At 38.2% G+C, this 25,807-nt stretch overlaps 1 protein-coding gene across 1 annotated transcript; it reads right to left on the bottom strand.

Moving 5' to 3' along the window:
• Positions 1 to 7,244: 7,244 nt before the first annotated feature.
• On the bottom strand, positions 7,245 to 25,637 carry LOC125623596 (uncharacterized). The gene is made up of 9 exons (XM_075120570.1): positions 25,315 to 25,637; positions 24,737 to 24,832; positions 22,662 to 23,186; positions 21,511 to 21,690; positions 16,893 to 20,268; positions 14,757 to 14,882; positions 13,466 to 14,302; positions 12,379 to 13,002; positions 7,245 to 11,508 (listed from the first exon to the last, which is right to left on the bottom strand). The coding sequence occupies exons 5-9, from the start codon at positions 16,897 to 16,899 to the stop codon at positions 10,508 to 10,510; spliced, it is 2,595 nt and encodes an 864-aa protein (XP_074976671.1). The 5' UTR covers positions 16,900 to 20,268; positions 21,511 to 21,690; positions 22,662 to 23,186; positions 24,737 to 24,832; positions 25,315 to 25,637; the 3' UTR covers positions 7,245 to 10,507.
• Positions 25,638 to 25,807: the final 170 nt, after the last annotated feature.

Genomic DNA, 25,807 nt, shown 5'->3' with positions numbered 1-25,807 from the left:
GGTCCAGTCCAGAACTGGTCACCCTGTAACTGGTCACAGACAAGTTGGTAAATTCATTTTAATTCCTTTTACTGTATCACCAAATCGTGCCCTTCACTAAGTGTCCAACTGCTATAGTCACAGAGGCCCAATTGAAAGATGCTGCTGAAATTCAACATCCCCCCCTACACCCTTCTTTTATTGCCCCCTTAGTACCCCTGTGTAGTATGACACTCTGCCCCCCGCACCCTCAATTCTGGCCAGAGCCAAGCTGGGACCTGGGACCTCATTTCTCCATCAGGTGAAGTCTGGTGAGGTGCCTGCAATCTGCCTTGTTTCTGCTCAACATTTCCCAGCAATGGGCATGGCCCCATAACAATGGCTCCTGGCAGCTACAGCTGTTTTAAGCACCACATCGTCTAACCCCTCTCACTGCAGGGGCTACAGGACGTGGTGCATAAAAACACCAGCAGCCACCTGCACCTTGTCTGTGGCTAGCACCGGGGGAACTGGACAGATGACAGCTCAGCCTCTGCTGGCCCAGGGAACACAGAAGGTAGCTGGTGGTCTTTCTCCCAGCACTAAAATGGAATAAGTGCTGGAGCAAACACCCAGCCCAGCTCTTGCCCTTTAGTAATTTTAAAAAGGAAGATTAAAAAAAACAGAGTTTATGCAGACTAGGGGCCGAGAGTCAGTCTCCTATGTCCATATTCAGACACCTCAGTAAACGTGGCCTGATTTTTAATGGTGCAGGCCACTTGCAGCAGCCATGGAAGCCCAGGCCAGCTGTGTTGCTGAGGCTTCAGCAAAGCAGGCTATTCACCTCTCGGGTTCTTCGTTTTCCCCCTAAAACTGCTCTAACTGACCCAGAAACTAGCCTGGATGCTGGGAGATTCACCCAGGGGAGATGCAAAGATGGTTAATGCCACCTCAGTACACGCATCCACATACCTCCCTCCTCTCCCCTTTGGTTTCCCCATAAATTGCATTAAATGCTCCTTGGCCGCAGCTCCAGAGCACTTTTGAATAACGCTGAAGCTTAGTCTTGTGAAAGCCATAATGCAACAATGAGTATGAATTTAGTCTTGCTGTGGCTACACCGTCGCTTATTTTCTATGCTGTTTCTATGCTCATGGTGGTCTTTGCTCTTATTAGGGGACAAGTCTCTTATCTAAAAATCTCTCCCCTATTTTAAAGAGCAACTTCTTAACAGCAAAATCACCTTAAGTTTGAGAAGGGTCTTTCCAGTCATTCCCCTTAACTCATTTACTGATTAACTGCAAGCTCAACCTTTGACGGTAGTAGACTTTGTTCAGGCTACCTCAACGTTTGAGGTACCAAAAATGTTAACACCTTTGTTATGAGCCTCAGAGACAAAGTTCTTTTATAGAGTTTTATAACTGGGTAAAACTATATGTACAAGTAGCTTTTGCCTACAGTAAAGATGTGAATGTACAGAATAACCTTACAATACTAGTCAGTATAGCACAATCTGGCCAACTCCTATTAACATTGCATTGACTAAATGGTAAAGAACTTTCTATAGCAGAACAATGTATTTTTCACCTATTTTTGCACACTTTAAACTGTTGATGTGTAAATGGTTTATTTGAATGCCAAGTGACTAACAAAGATGTTGACTTTATATACTTTTAAATTAGTATATTAAAACATAAGGGATTTTTGTGAGAATCCTGTAAAGCACAATGACAATGTCATGAAGTTCCACTGGACATCACTGATTGGTTGACCAGGGATTGAAAGATGAATGGATGCAGCAGCTTTGTTTATTTTCACAAACATCTGCCAGTCGTTCCCACGGACACACACACAATAGAAGTTGTTTGTGTTGTTTAAAATTGCAGTTTTAAACAGCCAGTAAAAATACAATTTAGTGCTTAGAGAATTCTGCAAAACCAGCAATATCTGGGTCCAAAGTCCAGAATCATCAGTAAAGTGTTAACCTATGATTCATTTCCTGAAAAATCCTAATATCGGGCATTTGCAATCATGGGGTAACCAATATAGAAACCTATTTTTCCCTTACGGATGAGACAATTCCTCCAGCTCTGCCTTCCACTCCTGACTCTGTGATAATTTTGTATTATTGTCAGTAAACCATTTCATCTAGGTGTTCCAATGGCACCTAAGCTTCCGTTGTAGAGACACTCAGCTTGTAAGGCTATTTTCAAGTGGCTATTGACACATATTAAATAATACATTACGAAAGGAAAAGCAAGCTTTGGCTGGAGGTCGCTGCTTAAATGCCTTCCTGACCCTGAAATTTAATATCATAGGGACAAGCACTGTAGTTCAAACTCACTCTCTCTCATTGGTGTGGCCTAGAAACATGCCAATGAAGAAAAAGGCTTTTTCAGCCCAGTTTTTCAGACTACTGCCACAGGGCAGAACGCACCAAAGCTTGTAGACATGAGCAGATATCAAGGAAAGATATATTCTGGCATGCGAAACGTTAAAGTGCCAATTTTATATCATCCTCAATTCCAGTGTGCATACTGCACCCCTCCCTGTAGCATGCTGGTGGGAAGGAATGTTTGCTGGGTTATGCATTCTCTCTACACTTTACCCATCTCTGGGTCCTGGTGGTTAGAGTTGCTTGTACTAGGCAGCACCACTGCTTTCTTTCTCTCCAGCCACACACCTCAGTCGTGGGGTGTAGTCCATGCACTTAAGTGTTTTTAAGCCCTTCCTTCTAAAAATGAAATCTTCCCACCTTTGCAAAGATTGTTGAGGCTTAAAATAGAAAAGAAAGAGGCAGATCAATAGGCTTCATGTAGGAAAACTTTAAAACCTGGACTAGGTTCTGTGTAGTTGGTGCTGCCAATCAAAAAAGCTTTTAATACAGTTTCTTAATTCAATTAAATTGTCATATCAAAATTGGAATGAGACAGACTTGTGTATGGAAATCACACAGCAATGTTTAATATGTTGCAAGCCTTGTGTTTCCCAGACACAGGGAAGAAAGTAACAAACTTCATCTCCCGGTTGAAGTTCCCTCAGTACAATGTTGTGTGTCTCTGGAGAAAAACAAGCCTACAAATAAACACACGATGTGGCTAATGTTGGGCAATGAAGGGGGTTACACGTTCATTGGAGTATCTAGATATGCGCCCATGGGTACATTCTGGTTGTTTTCAGCAGATTTCAATTGTTCATCCATGCAATGGTGAAGAGAGTTAATTTTCAGAGTTAGAAGGAAAGGTCTGTAGGATCTACAGCAAGTGAAGGAAGCAGCCCTGAACCTTCAGCCATTTGTAGACCCAAACTCAAAAATAACTATTTTTGAAGTTTTGAAATGTTTGGGTGAAAAAGGTTTTTCTTCTTCCCATTTATTTCCCACTGGGACAAGAAGGGTCAAAGTATCATGAGAAAATATGTTCTTGCAGGATATCTGAGGGGAAGTAACAGAAGTCTCACAAGCACACCTGTTCTCTTGAGATTTACAAGTCATTTTGCAGACTTAAGAGATTCAGATAGTTTTGATAATCCTCTAAACTGTGAATATGTTAAACCAAGTCTAAATTACAAACTTCTGGAGGGTTCCCAATCTCTATTTTTCACTCAGGTTATAGTGAAACAAAGCCATAATTAGACACAGAAATATCTATTTGTAAAAGTCGTTACAGGTCAACTCTATAGACTCTCGACTCAGTCTGCCTTGCTAGTTGTTCTTAGGCTTGGCAGAATTTGATTTTTTTTTTTAAATAATTTTGATGGTAAATATCCATGTTTGTTTTTAAGCATTGTTTAAAGTTTTTACTGATTTAAATGTTCACAGTTGCAGGCAACTAAGGGAGCAGACAATCATTTAACGACAGTAGACATTCAGATTCAAAAAGTTAAATCTTTGCTGCTGTTAAAATACAAGTTATTAATATCCTATCGCTATGGATAAAGTAAATCTACTTAAATCAAACTGTAGTAAGTTCTCAAGCAGCACTTTTCTTCTTTTGCCGATCTGTACATTTCTGTTACCACCGATGGAAATATGGTTTTGTCTGAAATTGATGTTTACTGACATTTACCGATAAAAACTGAATCCTTCCAAGCCTAGGCATATTACCTGTGTATATTCTGCTTATTGTACATGCAAGATGAGCACTCCTTTTCATTTGCCTGGTTCCCTGGGCTGATGAGGTGTGTAAATAGGAAGTGATTCTATAAGTAGAGAAAAGTAATATATAGTTTACGTGGGGACAGTGCAACAAAGTGCACTTCCTGTAGCCATGCATGTTTTTAAACGTTAAAATCTAGTTGGAAGTGCCAAACAGCCATCACAAATCAGGCGCTTAGTACTAGGGGTTATTTACTGCTGCATGCAAATTTGTGCGTGTGCGGTCATAAAGTAAGGGATTATTATACTGTACGTTTTCAGAATGATCGATCAATTAATTGCACAGGAATTCACGGCACACGCTGAAAAAAGATGTACTGTATTTGTTTGAGTGATCGCGTCCAAATGAAAGATCACATTTTAAGGGTGCTAAAAGGCAACGTGTTAAGGCTAACCCAGCTGAGTAGCAGAACAGTAAGTTAGGTTGGCAAAAATTATAAATATAATATACTAATGATAATGCTTAACATAAAAAAACCCCAAACCAACACATATAGAAGATGCATGATTTATTATAATACCAAAAACCTTAACTGTGTTCTGTGGTGCTTTGACAATGCTTCATTTTGTTTAATATATACATGTATTTTAAAAAAGAATGACACTTTTACAAATTAAAATCTTACAAATTTCTATGGTGTAAATTTATGGTAAACATTCTAACGAGATGTAAAAAATCTCTTGTAGATATTTAGCGACAGCTGATGAAATTCTAAGATCAAATGTTTAATTTTCTGTTTCTTTAGAATTGGTTACAAGACTAATGTAAAAACAAAATATTTTATTTTTGTAATGGTCCTGAAAATGTTATGGCATCAAAGGGAAAATTATGTGTCCACTTATAAACTGCTGTTGTAGAAGGGGATTGTGGGCAAAGTCCACCTTCGTATGTAGTTGTAATGCTCCAAATGCTTTTCAGTTGTTCAGAAAGCAAGAAACAGCAGTATGGTGTATGACATACAGTAAATATAAAACTGACAAACCTACTGACAGCGTCTTGGCCACAAACCAGTGTCTGAGGCATGAAACAGCACGGCTACAGAGAATTGCTTCAGATATTTATTTTCATTTTTGTTCTTATTTGAAAGACATAAAACTAAGTATTCAGGAAAGAAACAATAGCTCATCCAATAGCCAGTAAGTACAGTATTGACCTCTGTTGTTGGCAGCCATGGGCACAAAGTTATATAAAGGCCATCTCTTTAAAAATACTGTACAACAGGGAAAGATGCCTGCATGATTAATGAGAAAGTAACCTACCTATGTTTTAGAAAGCAGTTAATTTTCTTATACATAATTTATACCCTATAATGAAGGCTGTAATATTGTCAGTCTTTCGGAAAATACAAATGTCTTCAGAAGGATAGCTTGTTCATTTGCTTTTCCTCAATAGCTCAGGTCTAAGAAATATGCCAGGAGTGATCAGGAATAATTGCCTGAGTAGGGCAAGTCTAGTTACTTGATATTTCAGAAAAATTAATGGAAAAGAGTCAGATAGTATAGATGGGAACTCTCAACATTACATGCCATGAAAGCCAGAAGGCAGGCACTGGGGATAGCAGCACTCCTGTGGTAACCACACGTATCTAAAATATTGCCAGAAACACTGCAGGATACGAGTTTTGTGCAAGTTTGGTTACCCATCAGTTGTCCAAAAGTTACTGAGTGAGAAGGAGAGAGTCTCTGAAGTTGATTGAACTAGCGTCGCTAATCTCTAGCAAATCACCACCACACATACTTTCTGAAGAGTATGTTTGTGCTTAACAAACAAACCAGTGAGTCTGGGGAAAATGCAGAAATAAGCAAAATAAGAGATGGCAATGACATTTACAGATTTATTGCCAACTTAATTCCTTGCATGTTCCATGTCCATTTACTGTTTTATACTGCAAATATGGACTAAATTTGTAGATCAACATTTAAAGGGAAATTTGAATAGCCAAAAATGTGTACAGAACATATGTACTTCCCATTAAAAACCCCTTTTGACTAAGTGTGTAAAATATGTCTGAAAAACCTGTCACATCTTCATTTCCCAGAAGGGAATTCACACTCCTCCAGGTCCCCAGGTGCATGCATTTTTATTAGCAATTACATATTACAATTCCAGGTTTTTCCACATATGGGACCCTCTTTTGTGAAATGTTCTGAAATACACTGTAGACAGCCAACTGGAGATTTTTTTTTGTACAAATATATGTGAAGATGCTTCACACTGGTCTGTAAAAAATAAAGTTACAATGAAACAGCTGCATGCAGCAACAGCATAGACTTTTGTAAATGTTTTTGAAGGGGTTGGAAAGGGGAAGTGAGTTGTAATTTTGAGGTCAATTGGAAATCTCCTTCCAAAATCCCAAAGCGCAGATAGGCCACCAAACCCATTTTGCAGCACTCTAAAATTGTGCGATATGTTTTGTGATTTTTTAAAAAAAATTCAGATCTTTTCAAAACTCCCTCCCCTAATTTAACGATGTTTTGTATGAATATGGTGTTCTAGTCAAATGTCAGCCCAAATCAATCTAATACCAACAATATTAAAATCCTTAAAGTAAAGATACAAAGGGCAATATCTAATCCTTACGTGCAGAAAAAAGATTTTACCCCAGTCATTTGATAAAGAGATGCTTCGTCGAACCATCAATATTAGATGGTTCAACCCAATTTGCCCTATATTTCCCCCCTATATACAGTATGTAAAGTCTTTGTCACCCAAAGAAACCACTCATTGTTCAAAAATCAAGAGAAAAATCCATCTCCCAGAACATTCAAACATTGTCTATCCACAATGGAAAAGAGGGAAAAAACTAAGTGGAAACGTTTACAATCACAGGCTTCCAAAAATGTTTAAAAATTAAGAAAAACACACCATGATCTTTAAGCATTACCCTTTCCTTCTTTAAAGCAGGTAAGCTTTGTTAATTCCAAAACATCTATGAACAGGTTGCACCTGGCTGAGGTACATTACTACACTGAGTACATCAAATGTAAGGCCTAAACTTGCATGCCACTAAATGTTTTTCATGGGATGTTTAACACTTCTGATTAGTTCACGATCAAAAATTATATACACAGGTATCTTGAAACTACATTTCTGAAAGACAGACAACAGACTGAAAACACAGGGCCAGAGTGATGTACAAGATCACTGTGTAATAGAAAAGCATTACGTGTATCTCTACAGACCAATACAGAAGTGGTATTTTTGAGTCATCTTTGACTGTCCTCATTTACATACACAAACCCATTCATTTTACAATTGATTACATTTTAGCCGTGCAAAGCTCTACCAAAGTCAGGTAGTATACTTACATCAGTCGCTATCTGTGGTGACTTCTTTTTTAGGAGGAGGTTCATATTGATGGTTACTCATTAATTGATCTGGGTCATTTTCTTTTTTTTGAGACACTGACCTCCATTCCTCCTCCTCCACACCAAAGGATACTTTTGCTGAAATTTTACAATAGCGGAGATTAGAAAGTACACTTAGTTCATTTGCTTGTTTCCTCTGTGCCTTTGGATTATAAAGGCAACTTAAATATGTGGCTTTATCCATCAGTTGAGGGTTGAACGCCCAAGACCCTCCATTTGCATGTATTTCAGTTTCTTGTCCCAATAAATATGGATTTGGTGTCAGTAGGGTAGTGGGGAATGTTCCCTTGCTCAGATCAGGAGGCTCAATGGTACAGTCTAAATTCTGGCAAAGTTTCCCAAAAGATGAGCCTTCGGTAGGTAGTCTGAAAACAGAACAATATGTTTTCTTGAGTTGTTTTCCTGAGGGACTTTCATTCCAGTTTTGCTCTAATTCCTTCTTCCATGGGTTGGAAAGCGCAGAACCTTGTTGCAGAAGAGACCTGTGAGACTGCTCTGGCAGACGAATGGTCTTAGAATGTAGTCCAATCTCCAGGGGCCGTCTGCTTTCTAAATATGGACTGGCAGAGGGGTTGTCTCCTGCTACACAAAGCTTAGCATCTGTGTTGCCAGCCACTAACATGGGGTATTTAGAGTTAGAATATTTCATATCTGGTTCATTCTCTGTTTTTGGATTTACCTGTATATTCTGGAGCTGAAACTCGTCCTTTTTATTACAAGTAAATTGCTGAATTCCTGTATTCCTGGAGGCCTGGCGTGAGTGAGAAAAAGTACCATCATAGCCTGCAACACTGATTTCTTCTGCTTGACTTTCATAAACAGTAAGAGAAGGATTTGTAAAGGATCTGCTCCCTTTTGATACAGCAGGTTGGCAGAGAGACTCAGGGCCAGTTTCCTTTCTGCATTCTGCATTGTCACATTCATTACGATCGGCTGCTATAGAAGCACAGGAATTTCCCAAGCAGCTTCTGCAAGGACGGTTGTCAGTATTATGCCAGGTTTTATTTTCAATCCTCGAATTGTCACGGGGGGCTAACAGCTCCCTAGTATTCTTTTGGCCGTCTGTGTCATTTGAGCTAACAACTTTCACTAACTCATATGAATTGTGCTCAGTACCGTCAGATTGAAATGCCTTTGTTTTCTCCTGGTCAATATCAAACTGAGCTCCCTCATTTTCATTAAGCATGAATTCAGCATCAGTACTTGCATCTCTCAGTCCGCCTACACTTTTCTCTTCGCTTGGAGAAATGTGCATTTTCTGCTCCGAAATAACCTCATCTGAGAAATAACAGTTGGGCTCTCTGTCTGCTACACCTTTACGTTCAACTTTGTGAACGTCCAATAAAGGAACTTTACTAATATTTGGACTGGAAGTTTCAGAGTCAGGCGCCAGGGTGCTTTCATCTGCACTGAGAGGGAGGCAAGTATAGACAGATGCCATAGTGCTGAGTTGTAGAGATTTAACATGGCAGAGTTCTCTGTGTAAAATACTTGGAGATGCAGGAACACAACCTTCTTCACCTCCTGCAAAATGCTCATTGATAGTATTATATGTTTGTGTCAGTGCATCCGAATCAGTTTCTGCATCCAAAGACTTCCAGTCCTGGGCAACATGTTCATTACGTGCATTCTCACATCTTCTGGACAGGAGATTATTGGCACCTACAGAGGCATTTCCTAACTGCAGTTGCTCCAAACTATCCACCGTCCTGCTCTGATCTTTTACAATGCATTTTTCAGTGCTCCCTTGAAATTCATTGATGGATTCAACAATTGCCTTACTTAAAGACTGGCATTCAGCACCAGCTTCTTGGTGAGATATATTGGTTTGTTGGCCCAGCTGCAGAGTTATTGTCTGAGGAAGTCCACAAAAAATTTTACTGTCATCTCCAGGCAACTCTGGATGGCAAATTCCATCAGGAGCAAAGGAAGCGTGTGCATCTGGCAAAGTGCTATTGTTTCCCTTTTCCCATTTGTTTGTTAGTGGCTCCTCACTGTTTATATACTGGGCAAGGAAAGTTGTGGTCACTTCTTGTTCTGTAAGATTTAGGTTAAATACAAAACACCACGACACATTATAAATTCTGCTAAAAATTCCTTATCACAGTTTCTACAGGTTGGTAACAAGTGTCTGAATACATGTCCCCAATTCACAGCAACAAACCAGTGATCTGCACACAAATATTCTGGTGGTAGATGGAGTGAGATGCTTCAGAAGATGTAAAACCCTTTCAAGTTGTGTGTTAAAATACTCTTTCTGCCTGAGTCTAGCTGATGATTATTGTAGCTGAAATATAGTGATGATTAGCCCCTGTTGTCTTACAACAGATCACAACTGAAGCTATCCTTACCTGCATACTTCATAGTTGAGTTTCACAAAGTTGTTTGCTGACCATCATTATTTGGCAGTTATTTCCAAAAATTATATACTGAATAACTGAAAATATATTGCCTTTTATTAAAAACACTTACAGGTGAAATACTTCTAAATTCCCTTCGTGGTGGTGCTTTACATTTTCAAGGTGCTAAAACAAACGTTAACTCATTTGTATAGCTGATGGACAGATCTAAGGAGAACGGAAAGGGGAAACATCTATTGAATGGCATGAAAATTTTTAAAATCTTGTATTTTAAAATTGATTTCTGCTGCTCCTGACATTATACATGGCAAGTGGCATCCAATCACTTGCTGGCCTGCAGCGCACACTGCTGCCAGCGGTGAGCTGGGGCATAATGCTAAGCAGAGAGAGCCTGCATAGTCTCATTGCTGCCCAGGACTTTTATTATGCAATATGCTTCATTTGCCAGCAGCCACAAGCATCAGCACAGGGCATAGACTGTTTCCTAGCATTAGCTCACACAGATCCCCCTTGCCGCAAGAGCAGTCCCACAGACTGATGTTCGTTAGCTGCGGAAGGCAAAACCTCTTCATAAAATTGGGTGTAAATTTAATCCAAATCAGCAGTGCATAGCCTATACGGTACTGCAGCATGGCTACACTTTATGGTAGTGACTAATCTCCAGTCATTTCCAGGGCTGCTTCTTTGCCCTCTGCTTTTCCCTTCTCTGGGAAAGTTTAACTAAAAGGTTAATGGTGAGTCTATCATTACCTTTCAGAAGATCCATGTCAGAGGGGGGAGCCTGCGTGGACAGATCTAATTGCTCTCTTGAAGTCAGAAGTGCAGTCTTCAGCTCTTTTAATACTTTCTGAGCAGTTGGGCAGGGCTGGAATTCATTGCAGCAATTTGTATGGTATTTCCAAAATCTCTCTTTTGTTAATTTATTATTCTTTAAGGAAGATTCTTTGTCAGGTTTCTCACTCCTGGGTATTGTACAGCTGGGCCTCTCTTCTCTCAATCTATCATTATTATAGAAAGACTGGGGATGGATACCTTCTTTTCCAAGAAAGGGGCTAACTAATTTGCCCTGCACTGCAGGCTTAATGCCTTTATTATCTGGGTTGCTGGCACCAGCATATTCTCTAGGGCTGGCTAAATCTGAAAGTGGGGAGTTGGCTCGTGCTTCAGGTTCTGGAGTGAGGTTGACATCCCCTGTGTTCGTAGTCTCTCCCTGATTGTTGCTTTCACTCTGTGCAATGCAACAGTTCTTGAGATAGATGTCTTTCTGCAAATCTGGTTCTTTCATTCCTTGATCTTTGGATCTGTCCTCAGTAGTATCTGTGGACTCACTCTTTATAAAATGTTCTCGACATAAAGTCTCGCAGTCTGTGTCTCTTCTTGAATGCACCGAGTTGGCCTCAAATCCATTCTCAGAATTTCTTCTAGATGCACTATCTCCATGAGCCTCTGTTAAATGACTGGAGATGCTGAAGTGAAAGGGGCTCCAGGATTTACTTCTCTTGTTAGAGGTGGTGTGAATTCGGTCTCTGCCTGTTTGTATATGTGTAGCACTTCCTGCTGGAGAAACTACATTTACCAAAGTCCGGGAACACTGAGAACCAAAAAACCAGGTAATGGGACTCAAAGCCTGCCCTTCCCGCTGGGTTTCAAAATATTTCACCAAGGCTGCAAAACAGAGGGAACAAAGTTGACATACTGCACTTATCTATATTGTAAATACATATTTTAATCATATGCACAAATCTCACTTCTCTCCACTGAGTTGTAACACAGAAATACACAAACACCTCTGCATACCGATGAAAAGGCATCGCTTCACAAGTGTGTGGACTGAGCACATGCACCTCTCCACCCCCCTACTTGAACTGGAAACGGAGCCCAGGAACTAAATGCAGAAAGCACATTAGATTTGTTATAGGGATTGAAGTATGTAATTGCCATGCAATATTTTAATAATTTATTTATAAAAGGTCACGTTCTTTTAAATAAGGACATAATTCTAAAAGCGAAAAATTTTCTTCCAGTGATGCCTCACCAGTGGAGCTGAAAGCACTTTACCCTAATACTGTATAGGGAAATATACAAATCCTGGTGGATGAAGATGCTCAGTGAATCAGCATTCCCATTGTACGGTAGCCATCACTAAGAATTCTTGCTGGTTCCGCAGTTGTAGCAGATTTCTTGCAGCAGTCTCCATTACAATGGTCCACCTCATTCAACAGCAGGCCCCTTGAGACTCTGCAGAGCAATGGGCCTCTGAGCAATGGCTACTATAGCAAAATGCACACGAGAGCTATTGCTGCCTATCCTCTTCCCGTTCCAAAGTGACAAATGCCCAACCTCCCCACCACCATTTCTGAGTAATCATTGGTTTCAGAGTAGCAGCCGTGTTAGTCTGCATCCGCAAAAAGAAAAGGAGGACTTGTGGCTATAGCTCACGAAAGCTTATGCTCAAATAAATGTGTTAGTCTCTAAGGTGCCACAAGTCCTCCTTTTCTTTCTGAGTAATCATTGTTACTCTTTATTTGAACTTACCAGGTTCCCTATTCTCCATCCACTCCCTCATCGGGCTTGTTTTTTCATGGCTGAACGATGAGCAATGCAAACCATGGTCCCTTTTTGGAGAAGGTTGTTTCTCCACATTAGGAAGTAAGCCCGGTGCACTGACACATCTGGGGATTTCAACTGCTTTCTCCACATTTTTGCTGCCCACTTGCTGGAGTGCTGGGCTTGTGGCTTTGTCTGGACTTTCAGTTAATCTTTCAATTTCCATTCCATCCTTACAGATCGTCATGATCTTTTTACCTGTGGGACTGTGAGCCGGCAGCACGGCCACTCTAGGCATCTTCACTGGGGAACTTGTTTCTGAATGTTCTCTGCTGGATTTGGACGTGTTGTTCAAATGGTCACACAGTGCTTTTTCTGTTGTGTCAGCTTCACTTTCCTTCTGAAAGCCCCTTGTTGTATTTGCTTTTATCACACAGCTATGAGGAAGTGAGGATACTGAAGGGGCATTGGTCACGCTCCTCGGGAACTCTTCCACAGAGTCCTTCTGTAAGATGTGTCCATCCTCTGCCTGATTAGCAACTCTGCTATATTTCCAGTGTTTTGTGACAAAATAGACAATCAGACACATGACGAAACTGAAGAAAAGTCCTCCTGCAGGAGACAGGATGAGAGTCAGACCACGTTCATGGCTATATTTTTTAAGTTTATATGTGAACTTGGTGCTTAATCATAATAATAGTATTCACAAGTACCAAGCATGATACAGGCAGATTTCATGCAAGTTTTTCACCACACAGCTCTGTTAAATCACCTGCTCTGCAGCTCCACCTGATAGTCCATCCACACCCCCTGAACTTTCAGTAAGGATCTGCATCATCCCCTTCCAAGCCATTAGCTCCCCTTCCCCACTGTTCCACAATGCATCCCATTCCTGGCTTGGGGCTCTCCTGCCCAAGGACTGCGAACTGGGTGCTCACGAGAAAGGCCTCACAAAGCAGGCTAAGCAAATACAAATGGAAGATTTTTTTTATAATATTTACACCTTTAGATTAATGTGAAGTATGAACAATGCAAACAAACAGCTTCCAAACTATGTTGCATTGCTAGAGTTTACCTGTGAAGCCATAGAGCGAGTTAAATTTTGAAGTGCTTTCCTGTGGTAGATTTTCTGTGCGAGTTGGAAAAGCACAAACTTCAGGCCCGACACTCAACATATGGCGTCCCCTCAGGCTCGGTGGACTATTGCAAACTAGGCCACTGGGTGTCTGAACTTTCTCCTTCAGTAACTGCATGGAGCTCACCAGATGACAGTTGCAGGTCCAAGGATTTTCATTAAGTGACAAGGAGGTAAGAGAGTCTGGCATGCTGGCCAGTGCAGTCATCTTATTCTTAAACAACCACAGATGCGTCAAGGCCTGCAAAGGCTGGAAAACATCGTTATTAACAAACAGGATTTCATTGCTTGATAAGTCCAGTTTGGTCAATGATGCTAGCCCCAAAAAAGTGTCCATGGAAAGATACTGAATGAAATTGGAAGACACAATGAGTTCGTTCAGCTTAGCCAAACTCTCAAAAGTTCTTGGAGGAAGATATGTAATTTTGTTGTCAGAAAGGAGGAGTTTGGTGAGCAGGGTCATCTCCAAGAACCAAGAACTTTTCAGCGTATCCAAGGCATTGTTTGTAAGAATCAACTCCTCGAGGATTCCAAGACCAGAGAAAGCCAAAGGCTCAATCCCACAGCTCAGCAGACAGTTACTGCTGAGATCCAAACTCCTCAGGCTGCTGATGTCTTTTGCAACAAAGGTCAGGTTTGCAAGTGAAGAGAACAGAAATCCAGTTATGGAGAGCAAATGAAGCCTGGGGAAATTCTGAAAAGACAGTGGTGGTATCTTGCTAAGGTTTCCGTGCCGTAATAGTATTTTCTCTGTGGAGTTTGGCAAACCTGGTAAGACTGAGGTATAAAAAACGTGTTAGAAATTAAACTACAGGAAGACAAGAGGCTGCTCTAATTTAAGTTGGGTACCAGCCCTGGGATGAGACTACATTGGACAAGTACAAAGGACTACAGCTGAGGATCAGACTACAATGACTGAAATTGATCTACTCAAAGACAGACCTTGCTGTGCTGCTCTCCTAAATATCCATCCTTTTGTACTTGGCATATGGCCTACTACTGTATTCATAGGTTCCATCACAACCTGGACTGGATAATGTGTCTTTTATATGGCAATTGCTTTTTCCTTTTTATAGTTTTCAAGTGAATATATTTTTACTTCTAGACCTATTTCTTATAAATATAAAACACCACTGTTCAAAAGCAACATGTAATTTCAGAATTCCACTAACTACTATTCTCGTCTATCAATTGGTAGCAACAGGAACGCAGGAGAGGAATAAAGGCTTACCTTCCTGAAGTGACGAGACATGTTCACATTCTGCTAGCCCCGTGGAGCAGTATTTACAGATTGGAGGACAAGACTGGGCTACTTCCAGGAAAATCAGAAGAAGAAAACTAGCAAGAGCCAAAATACCTATTTACACACACAAAATCCAGTTACAAACACACACATTCTAGAAAAAGTTCTTTTTGAGGATCTTTTTAAACCTGCAGTATTCTGACTTACTTCCTATAGTTGCTCTATATCTATTGGGATACTATAGATTAATAGGCTATGCGTCAAGAGGAGTATTTGGCATCTTTTCATTTCACTGTAACAATGTTTTAGTCTCCCTTAATATCAATTACTGCTTACAAAAGTAATTTAATTAAAAAGGGCCCTTGGGTATTGAAAATTTAAAAACAAAGGTTCTTTTTAACATTGCTCTGAAATTTGTACAACTTTCTGCAACATTAAGTGCCATACACACTACTGACTGACACATTGTGATAATACGAGTTAGATGGTGATTGTTTCTAGTAAAGTTTCTGCATTCATATTGTAGAATACCATGATATTTATTAATTCAGTAAATATCACCACTCTTCATAGGTAGTTTATTAACTGATGCACACACAGAGCAGGGGTTTTCAAATTATTTCATAGAGTGCACCATATCTTAAAAGAGCAGTTGCCTTGCCGACCGCTACCCTGCCCCATTTGTAATCCCATTCATCTCATAACATCCCCATGGCAGCTATAATAATGGCTTATATGGAAAATCAATATTAAGGAAATATTTTGGGTATTTTTAACTCTCTTGAGGCAATGTAACAGCTAGTAAAACGGAAAAGAGCACTATGTAACTGGCCAATCTCTGTGTGGACCGCTGTTGCCATGTATCATAAATGGGGATTGTATATACTGTAATATGACATCATTTTTCTTGAAAAATTTGTTATTTTCTCATTTGATGTAGAAAACATTCAGATACCATATCACTAAACATGAAAATATTTAGATGATGTATCTTAACATGTTATTTTGTTAACTTATTTCCTGAATTGTTTTCTATATCACCAGCCATTCCCTGTTCCAGCACACATCTTGGGCTATATAAATTCTGCCAATTAATGTTCTTCCCAAAGCATACTGCTGGCATTTTCTCAGCATCTGGGAATATAAACAATTACATTTGTGTTGTATAACCTGACTACATATTGGAATAACTCCAGGCATGGGACTTATTTGCACTGGTTATAAACTCATCTTTTAACTTGTTCAAAAATATTACAAGTAAAAATATGACTATTATTAGCCAAAACAAAAATATGCTAGAGTCAGGTTTAATACTTGCATGTTTTTTTCATACAGCTAGTTAGACGCACACACACACACCTTTGAAAATATTTCTAATCTTCAGTGTATTTTTCTGAGGAAGGCTGATTCTGATATTTACTTTACTGTAGTAATTCTGGGTAACTATAAAGGAAGAGGGAAAAGTGTCTTGTGGAAAGTAGATTTCAGTTTCAGGCAGCTGCAAATGTATGTCTTCTTTCATTAAAAAAATTGATTACACTCTCAACCTACCTTTTAAAAAGTTGGGCTGGCAATTAAATGCCAAATTTGAATTGACAGTTACTACAGCTCCACAAATAAAAGGATACATTATGGTTTATGTGCACAATTGCCCAGATTACAAGCGTTAGCACAGTAATTGTGTATTGAATTGTATGGCCTACTTTAAAAAAAATATATACCCTTCTATGACTAACAGGAATGCCTTTCCTGAATAGGAGAAGAGGTTTTCCTACCTAGAACACTTGGGAAACTCAAGAATGAATTCACTACAACTGCAATATTTCCATAAATATGACATGCAACCTTTTGGATTACTTCTGAGTTCACATTTTACAGTAATAATTCAATATTATTTTTTCCTGATAATTTCAGCTCACATGACACACCATTTATGCACAAGAGCATTCCTTTCTCATTTCATATTTTATTACTTTACAGAAATCGCGCCTGAATACATTTTGACCACTGCCTGAAAATATTTATGCAATATTTGATTTCTGACAAGTCTAGTTTCCCACTGAATTCCTAGCACAATTTAAATCCAAATATTTGTTGCTAGAATTAATAAAAGTTGGAACTTACAGTTCATCTTCAGAAATGCATTGGACTTTTCTGTTAAAAACTTCAGCTTCCCTTGAGTACAAAAAGCTGTCACTTGTCAGAGTATTTATGCTTCATGAAAACATGGTTCACTAATTGGACCAGTCATCCATGTTAAGATTCATTACAGATTAACAAAACATGAGGCAGGTTCAAACAGGTGATCTCCTGAATTAATAAGACTGTTCCAAAACTAACATTAAAAAGCTTAGTGGTAACATTTTAAAAGAATTAGAAAAAACACAATACAAAAAACGCAGAGATGACACTCCATACTTCATCCATAACCAACAGCACAGGAAAACCCCTGCCTTGGGAAAGAGATGTTTACAGCTAGAGATTACCCATATTTAATAAATGCTGGTGGAAGTTAATGCTTTTACATTATGAATAAATTGTTTGTACAAGGATGCATTGTACATTTGGGGTCATGTAAACACCATGCAAATGGTGGTTCCTATGTTTTTTGTATTAAATTCACATTCTTGGAGATTACAACAAACTGAATTTACATTAATTAAAATGTAAAATATAACAGAAATAATGTTTATTAAATAATGAAAAGAGACTGATAAATTTGAGTGAGTGAATGGTATTTGTGAACCTAACAGCAAAACATATTTACTTTAAATCTACTCTCAGCAAAATCCTTACTCCTCAAAAAAAAAAAAAAGGGGGCGGGGGCTGTGGAGTGGGGAGAAGGCAGGTGCCAGCTGTATAACAAGAAGGAATTACAATATTTCTAAACAAATCCAAACAGGCAGAATAATTTCTTTGTGATTTGCCATCAGCCCTAAATCAGAGCAAATACAAGCATAAAAATGGAGCAGGTGTCTTGTTGGATGTTATTGCAAACAAACTAACAACTAGCAGTTCTCACTTACATGAAAATCCATGAGAGACTGCGGAACAAGATCTAATATTACAGAACATCGGCCATATATAATGGCTCACTGTAGACAAACATTTCTAGTTACATGGTTTATTAGTCATATTATAAATTATTAATTGAAAATACAGTGTGTAAAACCTAGCAAAGCCTACCAAAAAGGCTGTGTGGTGCATATAAAATACCACTGTAGCTCATGAGATATCTTTGCATTATTAGTAGTAAGGATTTTTTTTTATTTTATATATATATATATGTAAAGAGAGAGCGAGAGAGAGAGAGAACACGCAATTAGCAATCCATTTAAGGGGATATAACCTATTAGCATGACATGATACATGTTAATATTTCATTTTTTGTGCAAGTAAACTGAAAATTTTACATTAATTTTTAGTGCCCATGAATATGCCAGATTGACAATCCTGGCTACTAATGGTCTCTGCCAATGAGTAGAGCTAGTCAATAACCAGAGCAGAAAGGCTCCATACGCCATGAACTATCGGTTTCTAGGCAGCTGGAAAATTCTAGGGCTAATTTATAAATTTGCCTACTTAGTGCAATGCTTGAATCAAAACCGTAACGATAGGGGTTATTTCAGGGAGGGGAGTAATGGGATTTGGAGTTTTCTACATCGCTGGTGCAAAACCAGCCTAGAGATAAAAATTTCAAAAGTGCTAAGTGACTTAGGTACCTAAGTCATATCTATTTCAGTACGTAAATCTCTTGGACATTTCTGGAAAATTTACCTTAGATGATTAATGATCAAAACTCATTACTCATCTGAAAGCGGTTTGATTGCCTAGATGAAATGAGTTTGGTGGGTCTCAGTCAAGCTCCTTGTAAATAAATGATCACATCACAAAAACCTTGATGACATGTGTCACCCTTTTTTGGCACCACTAATTGACTGGGCCATGGAGAAAAGTCCCCTCTCATCCTTAGAGGTGCTTTTCCAAAACATGGATAAGGCATTCTGGAAGGGCAGTATGGAGCAGTCTGCATTGCTCCTGAAGTATGTATAATAGAGGATTTCAGCTTCCAGTACTGTCAAGTCTGGCATGTTTCACCACGACTGAAATGTTATACAACAATTTTGGTTAAACAGGCAGCCTATAGCACATGGAACATTTTTTGATGGAGTGCAATGAGTTTACGTTGATTTCATTGGGGAGTGGCTAGCAATTTGCACTTGATGGGTCTGTTTCCACCTCTGCCTGGTCCACCTCCCACGATTTTCCACGACTTCATGCAAAAGATCAATGAAGGTGTATTCATTATTTTTGAGTAATGTATTATCACATGGGGAGGAGGTGTGACCAGATTTGTCTGAGGATGCTGGTGAGTCAAGATTGTCATTGCAGAATCCAGCCTGCGAAGATACATCTTTGTTATTCTTATTTTTTTTTACAGTCTCAGAGCCTCTGAATCCTCTTCCAGGCACTGAGATGCATGCATTTTCCATTGTGGTTATTTGCTTGGCTCCTTTCTTAAGTGGAGATACTAATTTGTTTTCTGGTTTTGCTTCTCTCTTTAACTCAGGTTTACCACTGCTGTAATCATGAATTGCCTTTTGTTCCTTTACAGTATGTAGATGGAGATTATACTGATTTTGTTCATCTTTGAATTCTGTTTTCCTGACTGCTGCTGGGACACCAGGATCACTAGTGGGCATACAGAAATGTGCCTTGAAAAAATCCTCATAATTTAAAGTGTTTTGACTTTCGTACCTTTTGCATTTTTCATACGGCCAAGTAAGAACTCTTCTCAAAGAACACAGCCTCATATTTACATTTCTACTCACAGCACCTTTTTGTTCAGTGCCAGGTACACTGGGTGACTCTTCAGTTGTACTAGCAACACTTAAATACAACAGAGGTTCAGCGTTCTCTGTATTACTACTTCCTTTAATTTCATCATTCCAACACACTTCTGAAATTCCATGGTCCTGCAATGACTGCTTTAACAGTTCCGAACAATCCTTTTGGGGGGTTTCTATGCTAAGTTCAGTTGGCGAAGTGTTTGCATTGTGACTACACATAGCCTTCTTATTGCAATCTTGCAAGCTATTAAAATACCACAGTTCCATAACATTGTTGCAGTCTTCATTTTTCATGTAGGCTTGTTCATTTATTACTGTATAAGAGGTTTTGGGTTCCTCCTGGTTCTCATCAGTTGGTCTATGGTGTTGAGAACTACTGTGTTGAAACTCAGTTCTCAACATAATTGGTGAGGCAGATTTTGCACGAGTTTTCTGCATTCTATTTTGTTGGGTTTTGTCAATTTTCACGGTTGTCTGTACATTTTCATCTGACAGTCCTCTGCTCCTCAGTCTCTCTGTCATCCTGTTAAGGTGGCCTGTTAGTGTTTCATGGCTATTTTCAACAGTAGCTTCTTTATCTGGCTGCACTTGCTTTTTATCTTGTTTCACCTTCCAGAGCAGGAGAAGCAGCAAAAGAAATGAAAAAAACACTGCAAAAATAGTTCAAACAAATAATCTTACAATTCATCAAAACGGATAGGCAGTTACAATTTTCAAAAAAAATCAAATAAAAATTAGTGGAGAATTTGTGGAAAGGACAAAAAATTCCTAAAGACAGAGATGAATTGTATAATCAATTCATTCCAGATTGAGAAAGGATGGTATTGATGTTGTTTATAAATGCACACACTGATTTAGTGGCAAAACTGAAAGAAAACTTACTGAGAATGTTTTTGTGTTTTATTGTACATCCATTTGTGTTAATACAAATGGAACTGTTTCTCCAAAGCTAATAATCTAAAGCAGGGGTTCTCAAACTGGGGGTCAGGACCCCTCAGGGGGTCGTGAGTTTATTACATGGGGGGATCGCAAGCGGTCAGCCTCTACCCTAAAGCCCACTTTTCATCCAGCATTTATAATGGTGTTAAATAGATTAAAACATTTTTTTTTAATTTATAAGGGGGGGGAGGTCACACTCAGAGGCTTGCTGTTTGAAAGGGGTCACCAGTACAAAAGTTTGAGAACCACTGATCTAAAGCAAAGAAAATGTATTTCTTTTGTAAGTTTCCCCGACCAAAATTCATATTTTTTAAAGTTTATTTTAAACATAAAATTCTGCTTTTATGCACATCCTCTATTGAACCAATCTTCTAGGTGGTTTATTTGCATGTTCTTTTTAACTTACACAATATATTAAATATTAAGTTGCACCTGCAGCAGGTTTCATATTTTAAAAACTTCCCCCAGCCTCTTTTTATCTGGAATAATAAATATGCTTTATTCATTATCTCTTTGGGTAATATGGCAAATGGCTTATTATTACCCAAACTATCTGTTTCTGGAATAATACAATTCTTACTTGATGAGTACCCTTATACTACATAATTAAGTATACTAATAATGTATACATTACAGCATTAAGTACTGAAATACATTCAAAATACATTTGAAAGGAATTATTTTTTCTGAAGAGACAAGGAAATTAAAAAAAAACACCCTGTCATTATTTCTTCAATGGAATTGTGACTCTTTTCAGGGTTTGTCTTGCATATTAACATGCCATTGAACAAGGCAACCTCTTTCTTGAAAAGAGGTTCACATTTTGTGGGCGTAACCCCTTGCTGTAATTGGGGGGGGGTGAAGAGACAGAAGAGGAAGCGCTTTCAAGAGCCTGTATTTGAAATTCATTTCACAGTATGAAATAAGATGCTGAAAATTGCACTGTAACACACCTAAACATAGAAGCATCACTGGCAATCCAACTTTATAGAAGTCATTCTCAAGTGATGGTGATATGAGACTCGGTGGGCAGTTAAAGTCAGAGATGTTCCAAACTGGAATTCCCTTCAGGGCTTGTGGGCTCTGACACACCACAGATGAAGCATCTTCCAACACAGAAGCATTCATCAGCTCTGTAAAAACAAATGTGCATGACTAACCTGTGACTACTTAAGATCCTGGGCTCTCACCATTGCTTGCTGAAGTACCCACAGAGCTGCAGGGGCTTAGCACCTTTGAAAACCAGGCCACTTATTTAAGTGACTAAATATGATTCAGGTACCTAACTTAATGCACTCAAGTTTTAACATTTTGGCCTCTGATTCTGATCTCAAGTGTATCATAAGGAAATAATCCTTCACTGACAGAGGGGGATGGTCTACATCACCTAGTAAGTCTTTCCCATCTCGAATTTTGATGATACAATGCATTGTTTCTATTGTTATCCACTACACTATTTTCACCTGCATTAGACATAATTCAGCTGAACTATTAGAACACCGGAGTGTTTGCTGATTAAGTCCATCCAAACATTTAAGAATTTTGTTTCTCTAAGCTGTTGGCCAAGAAGAACCAGTAATCAGAAGGTATGGAATAGTGTATGAAATAACTGAAAGCAGGTAATATTTAAACTGTGTACAATATTTCTGCAATTGATTCAACTTTCATTGAAAATGCCATCTTTTGTTCCAAACACTGACCCAATATTATACTACCAGAGTTTCTCACAATCCCCCTTTTACATACTTCTGACACTATGAAACAAATTACCATCACTATGCAATTCAGATCTCTCTCTCAGGTTTGTTATGTTTTCATGGTATGATCTTGGAACATGGGCAGCCCCAACTTTGATACTTAGTACTATAAATAATAATACAGTAAGGAAATAATTTATGGTAAGGATACTTTAAGGTGTATCAAATTATTATATATACAGTGAAATCCTGAACACCCAAATCTCTACTAGCCAGACCTTACATTCTAAAGTACTTCTAACAAGTTTCACACTTCAATTAGCTATCTGGCTACAGACTCCCAGTTATCTGAATGTATTTGGAGTTGCCCAAGTGTTCTGGGTGATTGAAATAACGCTTTATATTACCTTGCAAAAAAAATCCAAAATCTTGAAGTTCACAGGAACAGTTCCATGGATTGTCCCCCAGTTTCATTACTGGAGACATCAGCCCACTGAACAAATTTCTTGTTAAGGTAGATAAATTATTACCAGATAGATCAATAAAAGTTAGCTTAGACAGATTCTTCAAACTTCCACCCACAATCATATGAATTCTGTTGTTAGCTAAATTAAGGGTTGTCAGGTTAGAGAAACTAGACAACATATGGGGGCCTATTTCCTGAATGATGTTCTGAGACACTGTAAGGTTTTCTAAGTGTCCTGGTTTGGAAAGCCAAGAACCCATAACTGTAGTCAGATTATTTTTATATAAACTGAGTTTGGTGAGACTATGGAAAGCGTAAAAGGCTCTAGGTTCAATTCTTGTGATGCCGCTGTTTGCTAGAGCTAGACTGGTGACAGATTTCAAGTTTGGGCTGTTGAAGACACTTGAGTTGATAACCCCAATCTTCGTTACAACAAATAAAACAGACGTCAGGCCTTCTGGAAAATCTAGAGAAACAGAAAACAGAAAAATGTGCTTTATTACCTAAGGAATATACCTAAGGAAATACCTAAGGAAAATACCAGTTCATATTCCAAGATTTTCCCCCTCTTCAAGATTTGAAATGAGGATGAGTGATGGAACCCTAATTTGATTTCAACGTGTGATCCTAAAAGCAGTACATATTTGAACATTTTAAATCCTTTTGATAAGAATAAAATGAGATTTATTTTAGGACTATCTATAAATAAAGGGAAGGCTTCCACAGGACAAAAACTTCAGGAGTTGGAAAACGAAGGCTACATGTTGCTCTTACTCAACAATTATAGTAAAATATCAGTGACATCCATGTGATAAATTGCAAAGCCATGTAATGAACTATATTTATCTTTCTCTGACCAACTCATCTGCCCTCTTGGCATTGATATATCCAATGGAAACTTATTCTAACATTCCAAACCTCTTAGCAGCTTCAGTCACTTTTTCATTTCCACTCCCATTAGCTAAACAAAAAAAATTACACTGGCAATGTTCAGTTCTGAACCAACAACCAGTTTAAAGTCTGATATTACAACATTGCAGAGAGTTGACAGAAGTTTAGACTGCTGGAAAGAGGAGTTTCCCAGCTTTTTCTAACAGGACACAATACTTGCTACTAATCCTGAACCCTAAGATTAGTCTCTAAAAGTCAGGTCATTTTTATGTACAGAAAAATCATTCTGGATTATTTTTATTATTGTTTTAAATTTTTTTTTAATTTTTCTCTGAGTATTCTGCAGTTAGATGCTTAGTAACTAAGGCAACTGGCTTTACAAGGTAGAGAGGTAGAAGAGATAGTGACAATGAAATACATGGAAAGATTCCAATTCACCTCAGTGGTCTTTGTATCGGGTCCTAAAATGTTTGTAAAATATTTTCCATAAAATGTGGCATATAGATAGCACAACAGTATGTATAGTACAAAGTTTGTCGGCACTAATGTCAAATGACCTGTGCTATGTATACATAGTTCTCACACACAAAAAATGAAGTTATATGCTTACATATTGTACTTTTAACCACTGATTTGTTAACTGTGCACAAGTCATCTTTCCTCAAGTAGCAGTGACAAGTTCTAAAGCAAATTAAATAGAACATAGGGCGAATAAATGGGTTTCTTTTGAAAGATTTTAAAGATATAGTGGTATGAATTAATTCAGAAGTAAAATAATTCAAATATAGGCAAAAGGTGCAATACAGATTATTAACTTTAAAAAAATACTATTATTCACTTTTGCCCCCCAATTAAGTTTCTCGAACAAAAAATTCCATCCAGAACTATGCGCAATCATTCTGTGACCAGACATTTATTAGGACTAAGGAGTATATCCCACCTCATCACTATTAAACTAATCAAATAAGCTCAAGCTGATAAATAACATATCAACTTTTGAGTCCAGAACATAAATTAGAAGTGAAACGCCTTCCTATCCAAGAAATTTTAAGCAGTAAAGCACAAATATAATTTTTGGAGTGACTTTCACCTTCTCAGTAATCAAGATACAAACCTCTAACATACCGTTTGGAATGGAAGAGCAGAAATACTCCTTTTCTAGCACACACTGGAATCTTGAAGTCTTCATTAGTCCCCAAATCAAAATAAGCTCAAAAATCACTGCAAAGACACGTATGCTTAAAATCATGAAGGAAATTTTTCAATTTTTTTTTAAATTAAGACACACTTATATAACTGATTACCTACCTACATAATCCCCCAGGAAACTCAAGATGATACTTTTGCTTGGTTTTAAAGTTTTTGCAGACTTAATGGATTAAGAAATTCAGCAGAAGCTAGTTCAAAATTCTTTAAAATACTTTGACCATAAAAAAAAAGGATGAAGACTTAAAATATCCTTGCTTATATTTAAGGCAAACTCCAAATTCTCCACTTGCAGAACCAAAAGTTTGGCTTCATAGAATAATACCAAGAAAGCTTTACACTATTGAGTTCACAAGGCACTTCTTGCTGAGTTTGATTCACAGCCAGCTATTTCAACATTTTACCAGTAAGTATATCTAGTATGAAAGTCCTTTATTTGAATGCTGCTTTAAGTTTATAGAGCAAAATGTTAAATGTAGGATGAGGAATTTACTTACATTTCATGATGTACAAATTCTTCCTTTAATTTAGAAAGGTCTGGTCAACTTTTGCCTGTTGGAATGCTAGTAACTTTTGCCTGAAAGCTTGCATGTGATAAAAGAGCTTAAGAATGCATGTGGCATTTTTCTGTCCAAAGACAAGCCAAGACCTGTTAGATTATCTTTGTTTCTTACTTTCCCTCCGATACCACAGTGGTGGGCTAAAAGTGCAGTCATATGGATGACCAGTAGTGTGTATCTGCATGGTATCTCCATGGTTCTGTCACACTGGCAATAATATTTAACCATTTCATGGTATAATATAGTAACCATGTCTATTCTTCTAATCCACTGAAGTTTTAAACAGATCATTAGAAAAGTGCAGTATGTAAAGAACCTATTTGGCATCAGTTGGTTTGTTAACCATTATTCATTTTTAAGAAAAATTCTTTGTATAGTTAACCAAAATTCACTGTAGCTTGTGAACACAAGCAAACTTTCCAAGGTAGAT

This window comes from Caretta caretta, chromosome 16 (assembly GCF_965140235.1).
Source record: "Caretta caretta isolate rCarCar2 chromosome 16, rCarCar1.hap1, whole genome shotgun sequence".
In the NCBI taxonomy this organism is placed as follows: Eukaryota; Metazoa; Chordata; order Testudines; family Cheloniidae; genus Caretta; species Caretta caretta.
Note: the sequence above shows the minus strand (reverse complement) of the source record. Positions and strands in the feature narration are given on the sequence as shown.